The sequence below is a fragment of the Oncorhynchus nerka genome, linkage group LG20, assembly GCF_034236695.1.
Source record: "Oncorhynchus nerka isolate Pitt River linkage group LG20, Oner_Uvic_2.0, whole genome shotgun sequence".
Taxonomy (NCBI): Eukaryota; Metazoa; Chordata; class Actinopteri; order Salmoniformes; family Salmonidae; genus Oncorhynchus; species Oncorhynchus nerka.
Genome location: NC_088415.1, coordinates 54,555,087 through 54,574,267, shown reverse-complemented (window position 1 = coordinate 54,574,267; position 19,181 = coordinate 54,555,087). Strand labels below are relative to the sequence as shown.

The 19,181-nt window shown below is 42.4% G+C and overlaps 1 protein-coding gene across 1 annotated transcript; it reads left to right on the top strand.

The window, feature by feature from the left end:
* The first annotated feature begins 1,162 nt into the window (after positions 1–1,162).
* Positions 1,163–19,167, top strand: LOC115102787 (calsequestrin-1-like). Its single transcript, XM_029623077.2, has 11 exons — positions 1,163–1,592; positions 13,945–14,038; positions 14,527–14,627; positions 14,789–14,900; positions 15,076–15,149; positions 15,257–15,387; positions 16,697–16,742; positions 17,508–17,562; positions 17,687–17,787; positions 17,903–17,977; positions 18,102–19,167. The coding sequence occupies exons 1-11, from the start codon at positions 1,356–1,358 to the stop codon at positions 18,378–18,380; spliced, it is 1,305 nt and encodes a 434-aa protein (XP_029478937.2). The 5' UTR covers positions 1,163–1,355; the 3' UTR covers positions 18,381–19,167.
* The last annotated feature ends 14 nt before the right edge of the window (positions 19,168–19,181 follow it).

Sequence of the window (19,181 nt, the reverse complement as noted above, 5' to 3'; positions counted from 1 at the left end):
AATGAGGACACATTAGGATACACAGTTGTTTGAAATACACAAAGCTTACAAAAGCCATATTATGTGAGTTTTCAAAGGACCTCCCCCCCAAAAAACACTCCTTTCCCTTTATTTCTCTCAGATACAGTAACAAACAGGCCATGGGTTAAACAAACGGCCTTCATTTTCTACAGTCAACCAGATATGCTTGGCATCCCAGTCAACACTCCTCCTGTCTCCCTGTCCCCTTACAGTACACATTCCCCATCTCTACATTCCGTTCCCCCTCATATCCCTCTCCACAAGGGCCGTAGGTGACTAAATAGGAATTAGCACTGCTAGCCACTGAATACCTAAGGAGGGGGGAGTTAGTATGAGATCATGTAGCAGACTTGTATTTATAACTCACCTCTCCCCTTTCAATTTGTAAACTTATCTCACAGGCAACACACACACACACATACACACAGACAGACACTTGCAAGTCGACAAATTCACAGAGCACAGACAAAATAAAAATGCTTTTACCATAGTAAAACTATCTGTTGGTTATCACGGAGTCAAGACTGATTAGCCTCCAGGGCAGGCTAACTGACCTATGTATTATATGTTTAGTGACACCAAACCAGAAGCGTCACCCTTACCTCTAAACCCCTGTCCCTGTGTATCCTAGTGCCACATTGTAGTGCCGGGCCAGTGCCAAGAGAAGCAAACTGGATACCAGCACCCCTGCCAACATGTCCCTCATCGTCCTACATCTATTATTTTTAGCCAGGATCGGAGCCCATCTTAACTAAATATGGGAAAAGTGTCTCTGATCTCCAGGACTATCTCTGACCATCCCCCTGCCCATCATTCCTAGTCTCTCTTCATTTGTCTCCCTCTAGGTAGTGGACTGTCATTCAATCACTTCTTTCTATTTCAAACGCTCCGTCTTTCACAATCCTCTTCTTTATTGAAGAAGGGGGGGTGGGGGGCTGTTCCTCCTCTCTTATGCCACCTACTGTTAACCTGCCACACAAACTCGCAGATGCAGGCACACGCACGCACACACACACTCATGCACGCATGCAGGATCGGTCCCTTACTCGTCAGCCCTGTCACCTCAGCAGCCGCTCTAATCCCCTCCCACCTTATTTCACACACACACACACACACACACATCCAGAATTAAGCCCACCCCCTCTCGCTCACTCTGCCCTGTCTCCAGCTCCCTGTGTCAGGGGGTTTAATAAGGGGGGCTCAGGAGTTGGTCTTGCTCTGTTCTGGGTGGTGGGGATTGGACGTCCTTCCTCATTTTTATCAAATTATTTATTTATTTATTCTTTTTTTTAAACTCATTGAAACTATATTAATTCCCAAATAAGTAAGGAAACATGAATTGGAGCTGGGTGGTTGTGGCAGTCCTTCTGTCTTGCGGGGGACCGTCATGGGGTGAGGAGGGTTTGGACTTCCCTGAGTACGATGGCACGGACCGGGTCATCGAGCTGACTACCAAGAACTACAAGTCTGAGATGAAGAAGTATGATGTGATGGTTCTGTACTACCATGAGCATCCTGGAACAGACACCGTTTCCCAGAAACAGTTTGAGATCGAGGAACTGGCCCTAGAGGTGGGTCAGGGGACTGGGAGGACTTGGTCAGGGGGCTGGGAGGACTTGGTCAGAGGGCTGGGAGGACTTGGTCAGGGGACTGGGAGGACTGGATCAGGGGCTGGGAGGACTTGGTCAGAGGGCTGGGAAAACAGGGCCAGGGGACTGGGAAAACAGGGTAAGGGGACTGGGAAAACAGGGTAAGGGGACTGGGAAAACCGGGTCATGTGGCTGGGAGGATTGGATCAGGGGCTGGGAGGACTGGGTCAGAGGGCCGGGAAGACTGGGTCAGGCGTTTGGGAGGACTCGGGCAACTGGGTGGGGGATGGTGAGGAGAGGGAAGGGAAGGGGTAACTGGGAGGTAGAAGTGGGACACAGTGCCTGGGTAGGGATGCAGCATCTCTGCTATAATTGATCAATGCGTTGAGGCATTATGGACTGTGAAAGAAGTGTGTAATAAGGGCTAGGTGGATACAGACAGCATTGACAGGTAACTAAGTGTTGTTGTTAAGGGCATAACAAGTCAAATGTGACCTTTTGCGACAATTTTCACAACAAAGATGATGATTGAAATTAAGATGTCCAAGGCAAGAGATCAGAAGCAACAGTTGCAAGGGTCAGACTATTAAATTGATTTGGACAAAGTTAATTACATTTTAAAGGCTGTTTAGATGCTGAATTTAGTCATCAAGGTAGATGGGTAGAGGCAGAGGAGATATAGTCCATGGGCCTGCAGAAACATTCATCCACTTTGGGGTGGCAAAGGTTTGATGGTATTAAATTGTTCTGCACAAGCCCCTGATCAAATTTATATATGATAGCCACTCCAAAATAGTATATTTTTTAGTTTTTCACACTTGTATATTGTTGCTGATAAAGGAATGTTCACATGCTTATTGAAAACGACTGTGTCAAACACCAATGACATTCTATTGGGTGGATCTCATCTTAAAAACCATGGAATTTGGTTCATTTTTGCTAACAGATCTAATGATTTACCTAGACTGGCACATCATTGAAACAATGTTACAAAGTATGACAGATCAAAATCTAGTAGCGTATTGGTTTTATAGTTGCCACCTGTAATAGTACTCAGCATTACTCAGCTAAAATAAAAGGCGTGCACTGTCATTTGCTGAGTTGTCCCAGAAAGTTAACACAAATATTTAGGTAAACACAATCATCTCTAAAAAAGGAGCATTGGTGATTATAATCTCTTCTGTCCCTGACCATCAAGATTTTAAAATGATGCTCTCTGACCTTCAACTTTACAAGTTATTTAATGAAATACAGTGAGCTGCTTTTTTTTGGCTCTGTACTCCAGCACTTTAGATTTGAAATGACACAATGACTATGAGGTTAAAGTGCAGACTGTCAGCTTTATTTTGAGGGTATTTTCATCCATGTCAGAGGAATCGTTTAGAAATTACAGAACTTTCTGTACATTGTCTCCACATTTTAGAGGACCAAAAGTATTGGGACAAATTCCCTTATATTTTTTTTTAAGTAGTAAAAAGTAAAGTATTTGGCCCCATATTCATAACACACAATCACTAAATCAAGCTTTACACATTTGTAGGGTGCTTTTGCTATTTGTTTCAGTTGTGTTTCAGATTATTTTGTGCCCAATAGAAATGAATGGTAAATAATGTATGATATTTGTGCATCTGTAACTTTCTCTCTCATCATTATTCACAATTCATTTACGATTATCCGTAATCAGATTAGCATCCACATGAATGTAGAAGTGTTTACAAACACATTCTATTCTGATTTACAATTAAAGTGATTCCAAAATGACACAATACATTATTTACCATTCATTTTTATTGGGTACAAAATAATACTTTTTGGAGCTTACTTTATGTTAGCTAATCATTTTGGAGCCATTAGTTCAGTGGCTGGTTGATGAATTTAATAGAAATGAGAGAAAAATTCCAGCTTTTTAGCAATTGGGCCATTGCTGATACCCTCGACAACCCTTAGCAGCCACTAACAATGCATATTTCAGTAGACCCTATTCTACAATATACATGTTTTGCATAAATAGTGTAACAAGACACCATCTATAAACGGCTGTAAACCTAAGGCTTTAATACTTCACCAGCTATGTAAGTTGATGCCCTTATCCGGCAGTTTGATAGAATGTTATGTTGGAATACAGTGTATATGACAGGATTCAAGACATTTTATATTTAACTATATACAGCACCAGTCCAAAGTTTGGACACACCTACTCATTCAATGGTTCTTTATTTTTTACTATTTTCTACATTGTAGAATAATAGTGAAGACAACTATGAAATAACACATGGAATCATGTAGTATCCAAAAAGTGTTAAACAAATCAAAATATATTTAACATTTTAGATTATTCAAAGTAGCCACCCTTTGCCTTGATGACAGCTATGCACACTCTTGGCATTCTCTCAACCAGCTTCACCTGGAATGCTTTTCCAAAAGTCTTGAAGGAGTTCCCACAAATAAGCAAAGAAAAATAACAGTCCATCGTTACTTTAAGACATGAAGGTCAGACAATGTGGAACATTTCTTGAACTTTGAAAGTTTCTTCAATTGCAGTTGCAAAAACCATCAAGCGCTATGATGAAACTGGCTCTCATGAGGACTGCCACAGGACAGGAAGACCCAGAGTTACCTCTGCTGCAGAGGATAAGTTCATTAGATTTACCAGCCTTAGAAATTGCAGCCCAAATAAATGCATCACGGAGTTCAAGTAACAGACACATCTCAACATCAACTGTTCAGAGGAGACTGCATGGATTGCTGCAAAGAAACCACTACTAAAAGACACCAATAAGAAGAAGACAAGACTTGCTTGGGCCAAGAAACACGAGCAATGGACATTAGACAGGTGAAAATCTGTCCTTTGGTCGGATGAGTCCAAATTTGAGATTTTTGGTTCAACCCGCCATGTCTTTGTGAGAACCAGAGTAGGTGAACGGATGATCTACGCATGTGTGGTTTCCACCGTGAAGCATGGAGGAGGTGTGATGGTGTGGAGGTGCTTTGCTGGTGACACTTTCTGTGATTTATTTATAATTTAAAGCAACCTTAACCAGTATGGCTACCACAGCATTTGCACTTAGTGGGACTATCATTTGTTTTTCAACAAGGCAATGACCCAACACACCTCCAGGCTGTGTAAGGATTATTTGACCAAGAAGGAGAGTGATGGAGTTGACCTGGCCTCCAAAATCACCTGACCTCAACCCAATTGAGATAGTTTGGGATGAGTTGGACCGCAGAGTGAAGGAAAAGCAGCCAACAAGGGCTCAGCATATGTGGGAACTCCTTCAAGACTGTTGGAAAAGCATTCCAGGTGAAGCTGGTTGAGCGAATGCCTAGCGTGTACAAAGCTGTCATCAAGGCAAAGGGGTGGCTACTTTGAAGATTCTCAAATATAACTATATTTTATATTTGGTTACTACATGATTCCATATGTGTTATTTCATAGTTTTAGTGTCTTCACTATTATTCTACAATGTAAAAATAAAGAAAAGGCCTTGAATGAGTAGGTGTGTCCAAACTTTTGACTGGTACTGTATATGTGTGTATGTGTGTGTATATATATATATGTATATATATATATATATATATATATATATCATTTCATACCCTATATATATAATCATTACTACAAACCAGTGAACGATCCTGTTATGAGTAATTAATTTTTTTTTTTAAATATCGATAAATTAGGAAACCAAATACTGACCAAAACGGTCTCATGAATAGTGTTTTTGGCAAATTTTGAGAAAACGTTTGCTAATATTTGACAAATATCTTATATTTTGCAAACCTGGCTAAATTGGTTGTGTTATCTGCATATCTATAATATTCTTTTTATTATCATTAACCATATTCCACCTATTATTGAAAGAATTGTGGCAATGACAGACCAATCTAATTCAAACCAATGGAGCTAGTTGGCGGCCATATTGGAAAATGTGTACCCTATGGTTAAATTAGCAATAGCTAGGCATCATTGTTTAGACTTTTCCTAGCTTTATGTATTGTTTGGTGCACATTTTGTGAAAATGGGTTAGCTGTATGTCTTTGCTGGACGTGATGTATTCCAATGGGATTTAATATAGGTTGCAATGTACGGGGTAGGTTTCACTTCATATTTCTTGATGTTAGCACAATTTATAGAATCATATTGCATATTGTTTTAATTATTAGACATCAGTGAATGCTTCTAGAACATTTTCTAAGTGTTTTCATCTAATGTACTTTAAGAGGATACAAAACTCGGCAATTCTGACAGGTTTTTTGGCATGTTTTTACCACTATTCTGGTAATAACTTGCTAAATACATTTAACTGACATACTTGGGACATCCTCATTGTAACACACATTTTAAGCCATTATTGGTCTTATTACATCAATCATCAAGTTATGGCCATGCAAAATGTTACCTTTTATTAAACTAGGCAAGTCAGTTCAGAACAAATTCTTATTTTACGATGACGGTCTACCGGGGAACAGTGGGTTAACTGCCTTGTTCAGGGGCAGAACAACATATTTTTACCTTGTCAGCTCGGGGATTAGATTCAGCAACCACTAGGCTACCTGCCACCCCAAAATGCAGTTCCTTTCCATTGAAATGAATGGCGGCCATCTTGAAAATAGGCTCCTGGGACTGATCATTGACAAAATCTATGACTGCTCTATAAACCTAAAAAAAAAAAATGGCTATGTCTCAAACATGACACGGACAGAAGTAGCAGGACCTCAAGTCATCAGCTGATCTGACATCTATCAGAAATGTGCATTACTGAATATTCTGTACATATTGGTTCGTTGAGTTGTCCCAGATGTGTGTACATGGGCATATTTCTATGTTGATATGTGTGTGTATGACCGTGTGTGTGTGTGTGTGTGTGTGTGTGTGCTTGATGCCATTGCCTGCTGCAGTGCACTTAAGCAAGGCACTTAACCACCCACAACAACAGCTCCCTGGAAGCCCAGTGTGGCACCCGCTCCACACCTCTTCAAAACCTGTATATGTACAGTGTCTATCTATCCATGTATGTATGTATGTATGTATATGTGTGTACAAAACATTAGGAACACTGGCATTTTCCATGACATAGACTGACCAGGTGAACGCAATCAAGTGTAGTTAAAGTGTTCACAGCAGTTGCATTAAGGAGAAGTTTATCTATAATTCCATCCATCACTTTCTGTAAATTGATTTGGCTCTCTGCACCGGATGTTTGTTTGAGACGATGGATTTCTGAACATAACACACCAATTTCAAATGAGGTTTTTGGACATAAAGATAAACTTTATTGAACAAAACACACATTTATTGTCTAACATGGAGTCCTGGGAGTGCCATCCCGTGAAGATCATCAAAGGTAAGTGATTAATTTTAACATTATTTCTGAGTTTTGTGACACTTCTCCTTCTTTGGAAAATGGCTGTATGTTTTTCTGTGACTTGGCGCTGGCCTAACATAATGGCAAGGTGTGCTTTCGCTGTAAAGCCTTTTTGAAATCAGACACTGTGGCTCTATTAACGAGAAGTGTATCTTTAAAATGGTGTATAATACTTGTATGTTTGAGAAATTTTAATTATGAGATTTCTGTTTTGAATTTGGCGCCCTGCAATTTGAACGCTAGCGTCCCACATATCCCAGAGAAGTTAATCGTGGGCGCAGTTCCTTGCTTTTGTGGCGTACCTTTTCAGAGAAGAGTTTGGTTCCCTTCATGCAGTTGGCTCTCCTGTGAGTCTCCTCCTTGAATTTGAACCTGAGCAGTTTCACAACTACACACCTGGGCTGTCCATCTGGGAAGAAAGTGCCATCTGGGAAGAAAGTGCCATTCCTATATAGTTTAGGGTCCAGTTTGAGTTGATCTGCCTGGAGTTTCTTGGCCTTGACTTCTGTGTCATGCCAAGTTTCAGTCTTTACGTCCTCAATTCCATCGATTTGAAATGTTATTGCACCTCGATTGATTTTCAACTTAGTCTCCTTTGGAAGAGAGCTTGTCAAGTGACATTTTGAAAATTGCGAAATCCCCAGACATGGTTTTGAATGCGGTCTTGCTGTTGACATTGGCGGCCTTTAGCTCCCTCACCTCTGACTGCGTAAATTCAAAACTGTGCTTAAATTCCGTTACATCCTAAAACAGATCATCACCCCTTTTGTTGGCAGGATCCATAAAGAGTTACAGGAAGGACAAAGTTATTTTCCTGCGACTCTATTACATCTTCGTAAAAATAGTTTTAGTGCATGGATAGTTCATGGATTGTAGTGCTTGATACGTATTCTTCTTCCACCTTGAGCTTCGCTGTTGTTTTTCTGTCTAGTATTCGCCATGCTACAAGCTTATTGCGAGCTAAAATGAGTCCGCAAACACAGCCCACACCCTGCCTCCCAAAAACAAGCTCTGCCAGTGAAATGGCAAAACATACAAGCAACACAGACTTGATCAGACATGCACCAGTATGATAAACTTTTCCCCCTTCTGATGACCAGGTGGCGAATCGCATCTCTGCATGTCTGGCAGACATATCAGTGTGGATGACGGATCACCACCTCAAGCTGAACCTCGGCAAGACGGAGCTGCTCTTCCTCCCGGGGAAGGACTGCCCGTTCCATGATCTCGCCATCACGGTTGACAACTCCATTGTGTCCTCCTCCCAGAGCGCTAAGAACCTTGGCGTGATCCTGGACAACACCCTGTCGTTCTCAACTAACATCAAGGCGGTGGCCCGTTCTTGTAGGTTCATGCTCTACAACATCCGCAGAGTACGACCCTGCCTCACACAGGAAGCAGCGCAGGTCCTAATCCAGGCACTTGTCATCTCCCGTCTGGATTACTGCAACTCGCTGTTGGCTGGGCTCCCTGCCTGTGCCATTAAACCCCTACAACTCATCCAGAACGCCGCAGCCCGTCTGGTGTTCAACCTTCCCAAGTTCTCTCACGTCACCCCGCTCCTCCGCTCTCTCCACTGGCTTCCAGTTGAAGCTCGCATCCGCTACAAGACCATGGTGCTTGCCTACGGAGCTGTGAGGGGAACGGCACCTCAGTACCTCCAGGCTCTGATCAGGCCCTACACCCAAACAAGGGCACTGCGTTCATCCACCTCTGGCCTGCTCGCCTCCCTACCACTGAGGAAGTACAGTTCCCGCGCAGCCCAGTCAAAACTGTTCGCTGCTCTGGCCCCCCAATGGTGGAACAAACTCCCTCACGACGCCAGGACAGCGGAGTCAATCACCACCTTCCGGAGACACCTGAAACCCCACCTCTTTCAGGAATACCTAGGATAGGATAAAGTAATCCTTCTCACCCCCTTAAAAGATTTAGATGCACTATTGTAAAGTGGCTGTTCCACTGGATGTCTTAAGGTGAACGCACCAATTTGTAAGTCGCTCTGGATAAGAGCGTCTGCTAAATGACTTAAATGTAAATGTAATGTTAAAGGGGAGGGGACCAGTTAAAGAAGGAATTTTAGGCATTGAGACAATTGAGACATTGATTGTATAAGCTTGCCATTTGCAGGGTGAATGGCAAGACAAAATATTTAAGTGCCTTTGAACGGGGTATGATAGTAGGTGCCAGGCGCACCGGTTTGAGTGTGTCAAGAACTGCAACGCTACTGGGTTTTTCGCACTCAACAGTTTTCTGTGTGTATCAAGAATGGTCCACCACCCAAAGGACATCCAGCCAACTTGACACAACTGTGGGAAGCATTGGAGTCAATATGGGCCAGCATCCCTGTGGAACGCTTTCGGCACCTTGTTGAGTCCATGCCATGACAAGTTGAGGCTGTTCTGAGAGCAAAAGAGGGTGGAACTCAATATTAGGAAGGTGTTCCTAATGTTCTGTCCACTTTCAGAGGGGTTGGGTTAAAAGCAAAGTCAAATTTAGGTTGGAGTAATCTTAATCTGAGCAATACGGATGTCAAGAATGTAAGGCATGAAACATTACCTCATTCAGCAGTGAGACCCATAGGCCCCCTGGATGGTGTGAAACTGAGAGGTGTGAAACTGAGAAGAAAAGGCTGTTATGGCGCTCCCGTGTGGCGCAACGGTCTAAGTTACTGCATCCCAATGATAGAGAATTCACTACACCCTGGTTCGATTCCAGGCTGTATCACACCCGGCTGTGATTGAGAGTCCCATAGGGCGGTGTACAATTGGCCCAGCGTCGTCCGGGTTAGGATTTGGCTGGGGTGGGGTGGGCCGCCATTGTAAATAAGAATTTGTTCTTAACTGACTTGCCTAGTTAAATAAAGGTTAAATAAAAAAATATAAATAAATTATTGACTGGTGGCAATCAGTACATTTCTTAAAGAAGTGTATCTCTTAGGACTTCTGACATACAGGGCCTACCGTAGAGGCTGCCGTTTTCTTTTGTCATGCTGGCCAATGAGCTAATCCTCTCAAATCCAGCTCTGCCAGGACTGGACCAGCTTTATAGGACTGCAATTTGACTACTTTGGACTACAACTCCCATCATTCCTGAAAGAGAAACACAACACAGCTCTGATGGTGGAGAATCTATTTTGAGACTGTTGCCTCTTAAGGAGTTGTATGGTTTTGTTTTCCTTGGACTCATTTAATCAACAGGAGATTGAATAGTCAACAAATAGAGCAAAGTCTGATGGAGATATAAAACACCTTTTGGAAATGGTGCCATGACAAGGTGCCACAGTTGGAAACAAACACTTCAGGGAACGAACACGTGCATGTGTGGGTGTGTGTATTTGCATGTACGCAGGTGCGTGTGCGTGTGAGACATATGCCTACTCATCAGGGTGTTTTGATTAATGATATGTTAATCATCATCTGAGAATGAATGTTCACCCCCCCCCCCCTTCCTCTTTATGTTATAGACATTGAGGCCTAGCCCAAGGTTGGGGGCAGTACAGCAGGATTTGGCCTCAGTACTGCAGTGTCGGCTAACTGGGCTGGCTGGCTGACAGATGCATTACTGTAACTGTCAGCAGATCCTAGAGACTTGAGCGTCACCAGCACCTTGCCAAAATAGTCCTGGGTCGGTGTGGCTTTGGGTCTATATTTATCCAGTGCTGCTGTTGTGGCTGTTTGTGCGTCCTACAGTGCGTTCTGATTATTCAGACCCCTTCCCTTTTTGCACATTTTCTTACGTTACAGCCTTATTCTAAAATAGATTAAATACCGGAAATTGACAAAGTGAAAACAGGTTTTTACATAAGTATTCAGACCCTTTGCTATGAGACTCAAAATTGAGCTCAGGTGCATCCTGTTTCCATTGATCATCCTTGAGATGTTTCTGCAACTTGATTGGAGTCCACCTGTGGTAAATTCAATTGCTTGGACATGATTTGGAAAAGCACACACCTTTCTATATTTGGTCCCCCAGTTGACAGTGCATGTCAGAGCAAAAACCAAGCCATGAGGTCGAAGGAATTATCCATAGAGCCCGAGACCGGATTGTGTCGAGGCACAGATCTGGGGAAGTGTACCAAAAATGTCTGCAGCATTGAAGGTCCCCAAGAACACAATGGCCTCCATCATTCTTAAATGGAAGAAGTTTGGAACCACCAAGACTCTTCCTAGAGCTGGCCACCCAGCCAAACTGAGCATTCGGGGGCGAAGGGCTTTGGTCAGGGAGGTGACCAAGAACCCGATGGTCACTCTGACAGAGCTCCAGAGTTCCTCTGTGGAGATGGGAGAACCTTCCAGAAGGACAACCATCTCTGCAGCATTCCACCAATCAGGCCTCTATGTTAGAGTGGCCAGACGGAAGCCACTCCTCAGTAAAAGGCACACGACATCCCGCTTTGACTTTGCCAAAAGGTACCTAAAGGACTCTCAGACCATGAGAAACAAGATTCTCTTGTCTGATGTAACCAAGATTGATCTCTTTGGCCTGAATGCCAAGTGTCACGTCTGGAGGAAACCTGGCACCATCCCTACGTTGAAGCAGGTGGTGTCAGCATCATGCTGTGGGGATGTTTTTCCGCGGCAGGGACTGGGAGACTATTCAGGATCGAGAGAAAGATGCACGTAGCCAAATACAAAGAGCTCCTTGATGAAAACCTGCTCCAGAGCACTCATGACCTCAAACTGGGGCAAAGGTTCACCTTCAAACAGGACAACTTCACTAAGCACACAGCCAAGACAACGCAGGACTTTATTCGGGACAAGTCTCTGAATGTCTTTGTGTGGCCCAGCCAGAGCCCGGACTTGAACCCGATCGAACATCTCTGTAGAGACTTGAAAATAGTTGTGCAGCGGCGCACCCCATCCAACCTGACAGAGCATGAGGAGATCTGCAGATGAATGGGAGAAACTCCCCAAATACAGGTGTGCCAAGCTTGTAGCATCATACCCAAGAAGACTCGAAGCTGTAATCGCTGCCAACGAAGTACTGAGTAAAGGGTCTGAATACTTATGTGAATTTGATATTTCAGTTGTTCTTTTAATACATTTGCAAACATTTCTAATCCTGTTTTTGCTTTCCCATTATGGGGTATTGTGTGTAGATTGATGAGGGAAAAAAGCAATTGAATCAATTTTAGAATAAGGCTGTAACGTAACAAAATGTGGAAAAAGTCAAGGGGTCTGAATACTTGCAAATGCACTGTATACTGCTGTGTTGCTTCTTACAGAGTACATACTCAATCTGGAGCATCTAGAGTCAACTCGGATTGCTGTTGGTTTGAGCACTAGTATGCTGTGTATATGTATAGGGTAGATAGAACATTGTTAGCTGGATCTTTTGCCCTGATTCCCCCCTATGGGGAATAGTGTTGTAGGCTAGATAGTAGTGTCATGACATTCTGTGAAACTAATGTGCTGTGCACTCTGTTTTGGTCTATTGCTGAGAGAGAGAGAGTGTACTCTAGGTCAGTCAACGGGAATAGAAGAAGAGAGAGAGCATGTCAGCTCTTTTAGATCCCTTCCCTGATTTGTCATAAAGCGAACTCTCCCCTTGCAGTCAGGCAAGAAATCTGTCCTCTTGTCAACTCATGGCCCCACACAGCAACCTTATATAGCTGTAGTAATCTGTTTGGCTAAAAGCCATTAGCTGAGTTTAGCCCTCAATCTGTTTATCAGGCATATCTAGGCCCTGACCCCCTTAGGACCTCTTCATTTGAATACCCCTCCCCATGACAAATATGGACAGATAACCCACTGGGCAGAGACGTCAGTTCAATGTCTAGTTTTGATTTATTTTTTATTTGAGTGGTCAACTAATGTGAAATCAACAGCAAAAATCGAACCATGTCATTGGATTTAGGTCAACGGTTGGGTGAAAGGTTGATGACTTTTCCACGTTGATTCAACGTCATGAGATATGTTCATGCTGTTGAAATGACATAGGAACAACGTTGATTCAACCAGTTTGTGCCCAGTGGGACGTGTCTACAGGGTAAAACCAATTAATCTGAGAAGTAAATAGTGTGGATACTGAAAATCAACTTTCCCGGGACAGTCTGCTATTATACTATTATAACACTGTATAATAATTCAGCTCTGATATTCGGGCCACTGTTTTCTATTTACTCAGAACTAAAGATACATAATATCTTTAATATAATATCAAAACAGGTACATAAATATCAAACTGCATAAAAAGACATAAAGCATGAAGAACTATTGCTTGCATCCTGCGGTTACTGGCTAGGCTCTATAGGCCTACAGTCAGGGCCAGGCCAGCTATTATCATTGCCATGCTGTGGAACATGACAGGAACATCCCTGGTTATGGAACTTTGCTATGCAATAAAAGTAACTGCACAGAAGCACTGATAAATTGTAAATTGTCCTTCATGCCAGTCTCTGTCTGTGTGTGTGTGTGTGTGTGTGGGTGTGTGTGGGTGGGTGGGTGCCTGCACCTCCTTTATGAAGTGTGAGGAGAGATCTGTGAAAGCAGGGTTGCACCTGTTGCTATCCGAACACCAAGTTACCCCGACACAGTCTGCAGAACTGTTATCCCTGGCAACATCATTGGTAGAACTGGTTGTCAGACACAACGGTCAAGTTTCACACAGATTTAGAAAGTGCACGGACAGCGCTCTGAGTCCCAGGCTTTTATGGTGGTGGAACTGGAGGGAAATATGTGTGAAATAAGACAAGACATAAGAGAAGACAGCAACATTTTTGTTTACTTTAGTGTGTACACAGTAAACTGAGTACGACACCTATCCCTCCAGCAAACCCACAAAACTGAGGGCGTGGAAGTGAACGCATATATACATGTCCTTACAGAACACTGATGAATAATCCTTGAAAACAAACTCCCCATAAGTCCTTATAAGTTGTCCACACACGACACAGAAGATATTCCTGCTCAGGCTTAAGGGTGCCACTGTATGTCTTCAGTTATATGACATATCATCTTATTTCACAGCTTGCAGCTCAGGTCCTTGACGACCTTGACGATGAGGAAATTGGATTCTGCCTTGTTGATGAAAAGAAGGGCAGTATTGTTGCTAAGAAACTAGGTAAATACACACTGAAATGGACACTATTACCTTTATTCAAGATTGGTTTGACCATTTAAAGTTCTGAGGTCAGTTATGATGAAATGTTACCATCTTTCAACACGATCCATCTAAGCATCACCACTGACCAGGTGGACAAAACTACCTAATAAACTAAACTACCTGACCTGTCTCACTGGATGCATCTCAATAGTCATAAGTGGATTCCTCTCTGCGTCTTGCCTCCTTCATCTGCACCGATCAGGAAACATACTTTAAGAGAAAGGAATATGGTGGACGTCTGTCACCCACCGAGACATCACCTTTTTAATGATGTCATCTCCGTGATGATGAAGGAAAGGAAACAACGAATTTAAGCCACAAGACTATTGAGATGCACCCCTTGTGTCACTGTGCTAAGGCAGCCCATAAGAAAGCCTGACCTCTAGTGGATTTAAGGGTTTAAGGGTATATGTAACCCCTGAGTTGAACTTCTGTTTTCTCCTCAGGACTGGAGGAGGTCGACAGCATCTATATCTTCACCGAGGACGAGATCATTGAGTATGATGGGGAGCTTGCTGCAGACACAATTGTGGAGTTCATATTTGATGTACGTGAGAATAATATCACCCAGGGATGCCCTCTTTTACCTAGCTGCAACTTGTAGAAACAGACTATTTGTCCACTTCTGATATATCCTGTACTGTTTATTTCTCTTTCCCCTCACCAGTATCTCCCTCCACCATGCATCTCCCTTTTACTCTGTTCTAGGTTCTTGAAGACCCCGTTGAGATCATTGAGAAAGATGGGGAAGTTAAAGGTTTCCACAACAATGAGGAGGACATCAAACTGGTGGGCTACTTTAAGAGTGAAAAGTCCGAACGTAAGAATCTATAATCTATTCCTTTGACATTGTAATTTCGCACATGTTTTTACTGTGCGGTATAAGTCTGCTCATGTGTATAATATTTTATGGGTAAAACAATGTATTTGTCAAATAAATATTGGAATTATCAAGATATTTAATAGGGTCTTAACAGGTACCTGTAACATTTCAGATTATTTGGCCTATGTGGACGCGGCTGAGGAGTTCCATCCACACATCAAGTTCTTTGCTACATTCACTCCCAAGGTGAACAACCTTACCCACTAACAACTACATCCTCAAAATGACAACGGAGCTGCACTCCACTCAAAAAGTAGCCCATTGCTCTTTCTGACCAATCCTCTGTGTTCCAGGTTGCCAAAGATCTGGGCCTGAAGGTGAATGAAGTGGACTTCTATGAGCCCTTCATAGATGAACCCATAGTCATCCCTGGAAAACCCTACACAGAGGAGGAACTTGTTGCATACATTGAGGATCACGACAGGTGGGATTCATGAACACGGTGGCCAGAATGGCACAATATACACTACTTGACCAGATGTGTGTGGACACATGCTCGTCATACATCTCATTCCAGAATCATGGGCATTCATATGGAGTTGGTCCCCCCCCCTTTGCTGCTATAACAGCCTCCACTCTTCTGGGAAGGCTTTCCACTAGATGTTGGAACATTGCTGCAGGGACTTGCTTCCATTCTGTCGCAAGAGCATTAGTGAGGTTGGGCACTGATGTTGGTCGATTAGGCCTGGCTCGTAGTCGGCTTTCCGATACATCCCAAAGGTGTTGGAAGGAGTTGCGGTCAGGGCTTTGTGCAGGCCAGTCAAGTTCTTCCACACTGATCTCGACAAACCATTTCTGTATGGACCTCGCTTTGTGCATTGGGGCATTGTCATGCTGAAACAGGAAAATGCCTTCCCCAAACTGTTGCCACAAAGTTGGAAACACAGAATGATCTAGAATGTCATTGTATGCTGTATCGTAAAGATTTCCCTTCACTGCAACTAAGGGGCCTAGTCCGAACAATAAAAAACAGCCCCAGAGCATTATTCCTCCACCAAATTATACAGTTGGAACTATGCATTGGGGCAGGTAGTGTTCTCCTGGCATCCGCCAAACCCAGATTAGTCCATCAGACATTGCATGGCTGTGTGCTCGATTTTGTTCACCTGTCAGCAACGGGTGTGGCTGAAATTGCGGAATCCACTCATTTGAAGGGGTGTCCACTTCCTTTTGAATATATAGTGTATGATGTGGAGAGCCAAGCATTTTGTCCTGGCTGTGTGATTTGACCTGTAAAAACTCCAGGCCCTATAACTAGGTGTAAAGGGAATTTTTAGGTGAACCAAAAGGCGAGCAGTCGTTGATAATATCAATCAAAATCAACAGTTGCAACTGAGAGACACCTCCAGGAAAAATGTCTAACGGGCCTCTTGGAGACAGTACTAAATGTTCTCTAAACATCAACCCGAGAGGTTTGTACAAAGTCAAAACAAAAGACAGTGACTTTGCCAGCTGCTACAGAATCACAGTGTGTCCTCGGTCCTTGTACCTTCAGTAGCTCTGGCGTCAATCATTACCAAACGATAGGAGAATAATCCATAACATTCAGCAACAAATCTAGCGACCACCAACCCATACACAACCTGTGTGTCACAAATAGAGCACTGGAAAGCATGTACATTGCAGAAAAGGAAAACTTAGAAAATATGCTAAGTAATAGAATCCCCCATTTTAAAAGTGTAAACTTCCTCATTGAACAATAAAAAAATATCTTGCGTCCTATTTCTTTGCAGACCAACCATGAGGAAGATGGAACCAGATAACATGTATGAGATCTGGGTAAGCTATACAAACTATTCCCATAAAAATCACCCTACAAAACAAAATGGAAGCATACCTCCCCAATTGTAATTGATAAGCTAAGCTAAGTATTTATGTGGCATAAATGTGCAGATACTGATGGAAATATACTTGTAGGTACTCACTGGGCACAAACAGGTTGAATCAGTGTTGTTTCCATCTGTGGCCAGTGGGTAGTCTATATGCATTTATCATGGATCCCCATTAGCTGCTGCCAAGGCAGTAGCTATTCTTCCTGGGGTCCAAACATATTAAGGTACTTACATTACATATAAAACAGTACATCATATAACATTATTACACCACTACATATCTACAATACAAATAGTATAATACCACCATACAACAATATTACAATGTACTGTATGTGTGTGTAAAGTGCGTGTGCTAGCGCTTGTGTGCGTATGCGTGTGTCTGTACCTTCGTGTTTGTCTCTTCACAGTTCCGGCTGTTCCATAAGGTATATTTTTAATCTTGATTTTTAAAGCTGATTATACTGCTTTCATCAGTAATCTGATGTGGAATAGAGTTCCATGTAGTCATGGCTGTATGTAGTACTGTGCACCTCCCATAGTCTTTTCTGGACTTGGGGATTGTGAAGAGACCTCTGTTTTGTGGGGTATGCATGTCTTGTGGGGTATGCATGGGTGTCCGAGCTGTGTGCTAGTAGTTTAAACAGACAGCTCGGTGGATTCAGTTCGATGCATTCTGTATTCCCCATCTCCCTTTGCATACTTTTCTTAGGAGGACGACATCGATGGCGAGCACATCATTGCATTCGCAGAGGAGGATGACCCAGGTACAGAACCAAAGGAGCAACTAATGAGTCAATAGGACTGGGTAGGGGAGGAATGAACCATTTTCAGCAAGAGGGGTTTCACAAGGCTTAATGTGCATTTAACCCTTGACCTTTGACTTCCCAGACGGTTTTGAGTTTCTGGAAATCCTGAAGGAAGTAGCAGAGGAGCACAATGATAATCCCAACCTCAGCATTGTCTGGATTGACCCAGATGATTTCCCCCTGGTAAGATCATGGTCATGGTTGGTCACTTATCAATACAATAAGATCCATCTATCCAAAGATATGAGATTCTAATTGCTGTTGCTTTCTTCCTGAAATATTTTCCTCCCTCTTTAAGCTTGTCCCATACTGGGAGAAGACCTTTGGAATTGACCTGGGCTCTCCCCAGATTGGTGTTGTGGATGTTGAAGATGTGAGTAACGTTCCTGTTATGATCCAAATTGTCATGGACGAGGAGCCATGTGGGTTCACTAGCTTTAAAAAAAAATCCAATAGTCTATTTTTGGCACCGAATTACTTTGTGTCTCTCTCTATAGGCTGACAGTGTATGGATGGAAATCGACGATGATGACGACCTGCCAAGCGCAGATGAGCTTGAGGAATGGATTGAAGATGTTCTGTCTGATGAAATTGATCCAGATGATGATGACGATGACGATGATGATGACGATGATGATGATGATGATGACGATGACGATGATGATGACGACGACGACGATGACGATGATGACGACGATGATGATGATGACGACGATGAGGATGACGACGACGATGATGATGATGATGATGATGATGATGATGATGATGATGAGTAAATTGTTGATGTCATCAATGTATAAATCTGGCCAATATAACATAATCTGGCCAATCAACATCATCACCTTCCTCAAATCTTCCTTGTTCTCTGTTGAAATAAGTCATTAGGTTAAATCTGTCAGCTCATATGGACATCTTCATGTTTTCAACATCCTCACTCAGAGCATCTTTCAAAAAGATTGTTCCATTTCCCAAGCTATCCTAAACTCCCTTTGCTTTGAATTCATAAAATACAGTACTTTCTCAAAGTCCCAGTCAATTTTTTTATTCACACCTGTAACTTTGCCATCAGTACAATATGAAAAGGGAAAACATAAAACATTGATTTAGAAAATAATATTTTCACAACTGAATTATTGGATATTCACTAGCACAATGCTTCTGATTTTATATTTCAGACAAATAGAAGGGTTAACTCTGTTAATGCATTTTAAGTCTAAGGCCATCTGTAAACTTGTTGTTTGGATGTATTTTATTTTTGTTTTATTTTCTCTGGAATAAATGTTCGCCCCTCTCCCAACTTGTAAAATCCAAGGGTGCAAGCCGGCTTTTCCTGCAGGTCAAAGGTCATACCAGCCTACTCAGTTAAATTATTGTAACTTTACTTGAAAATGGCAGTTAGCTTTTTTTCTTCTTGTGCACTGAAAAGTGCTGTAAATCACATGGATGTTTTCTACTGATAAAGAAATATAACAACAACAGTATTCTATTTTTTTAAACAAGAAAACTTAAACATACTGTAAAGTCTTAAAATAAATGACAGCTTGGAAAAAGATACAAAAATGACTGGTGTTCTGGAT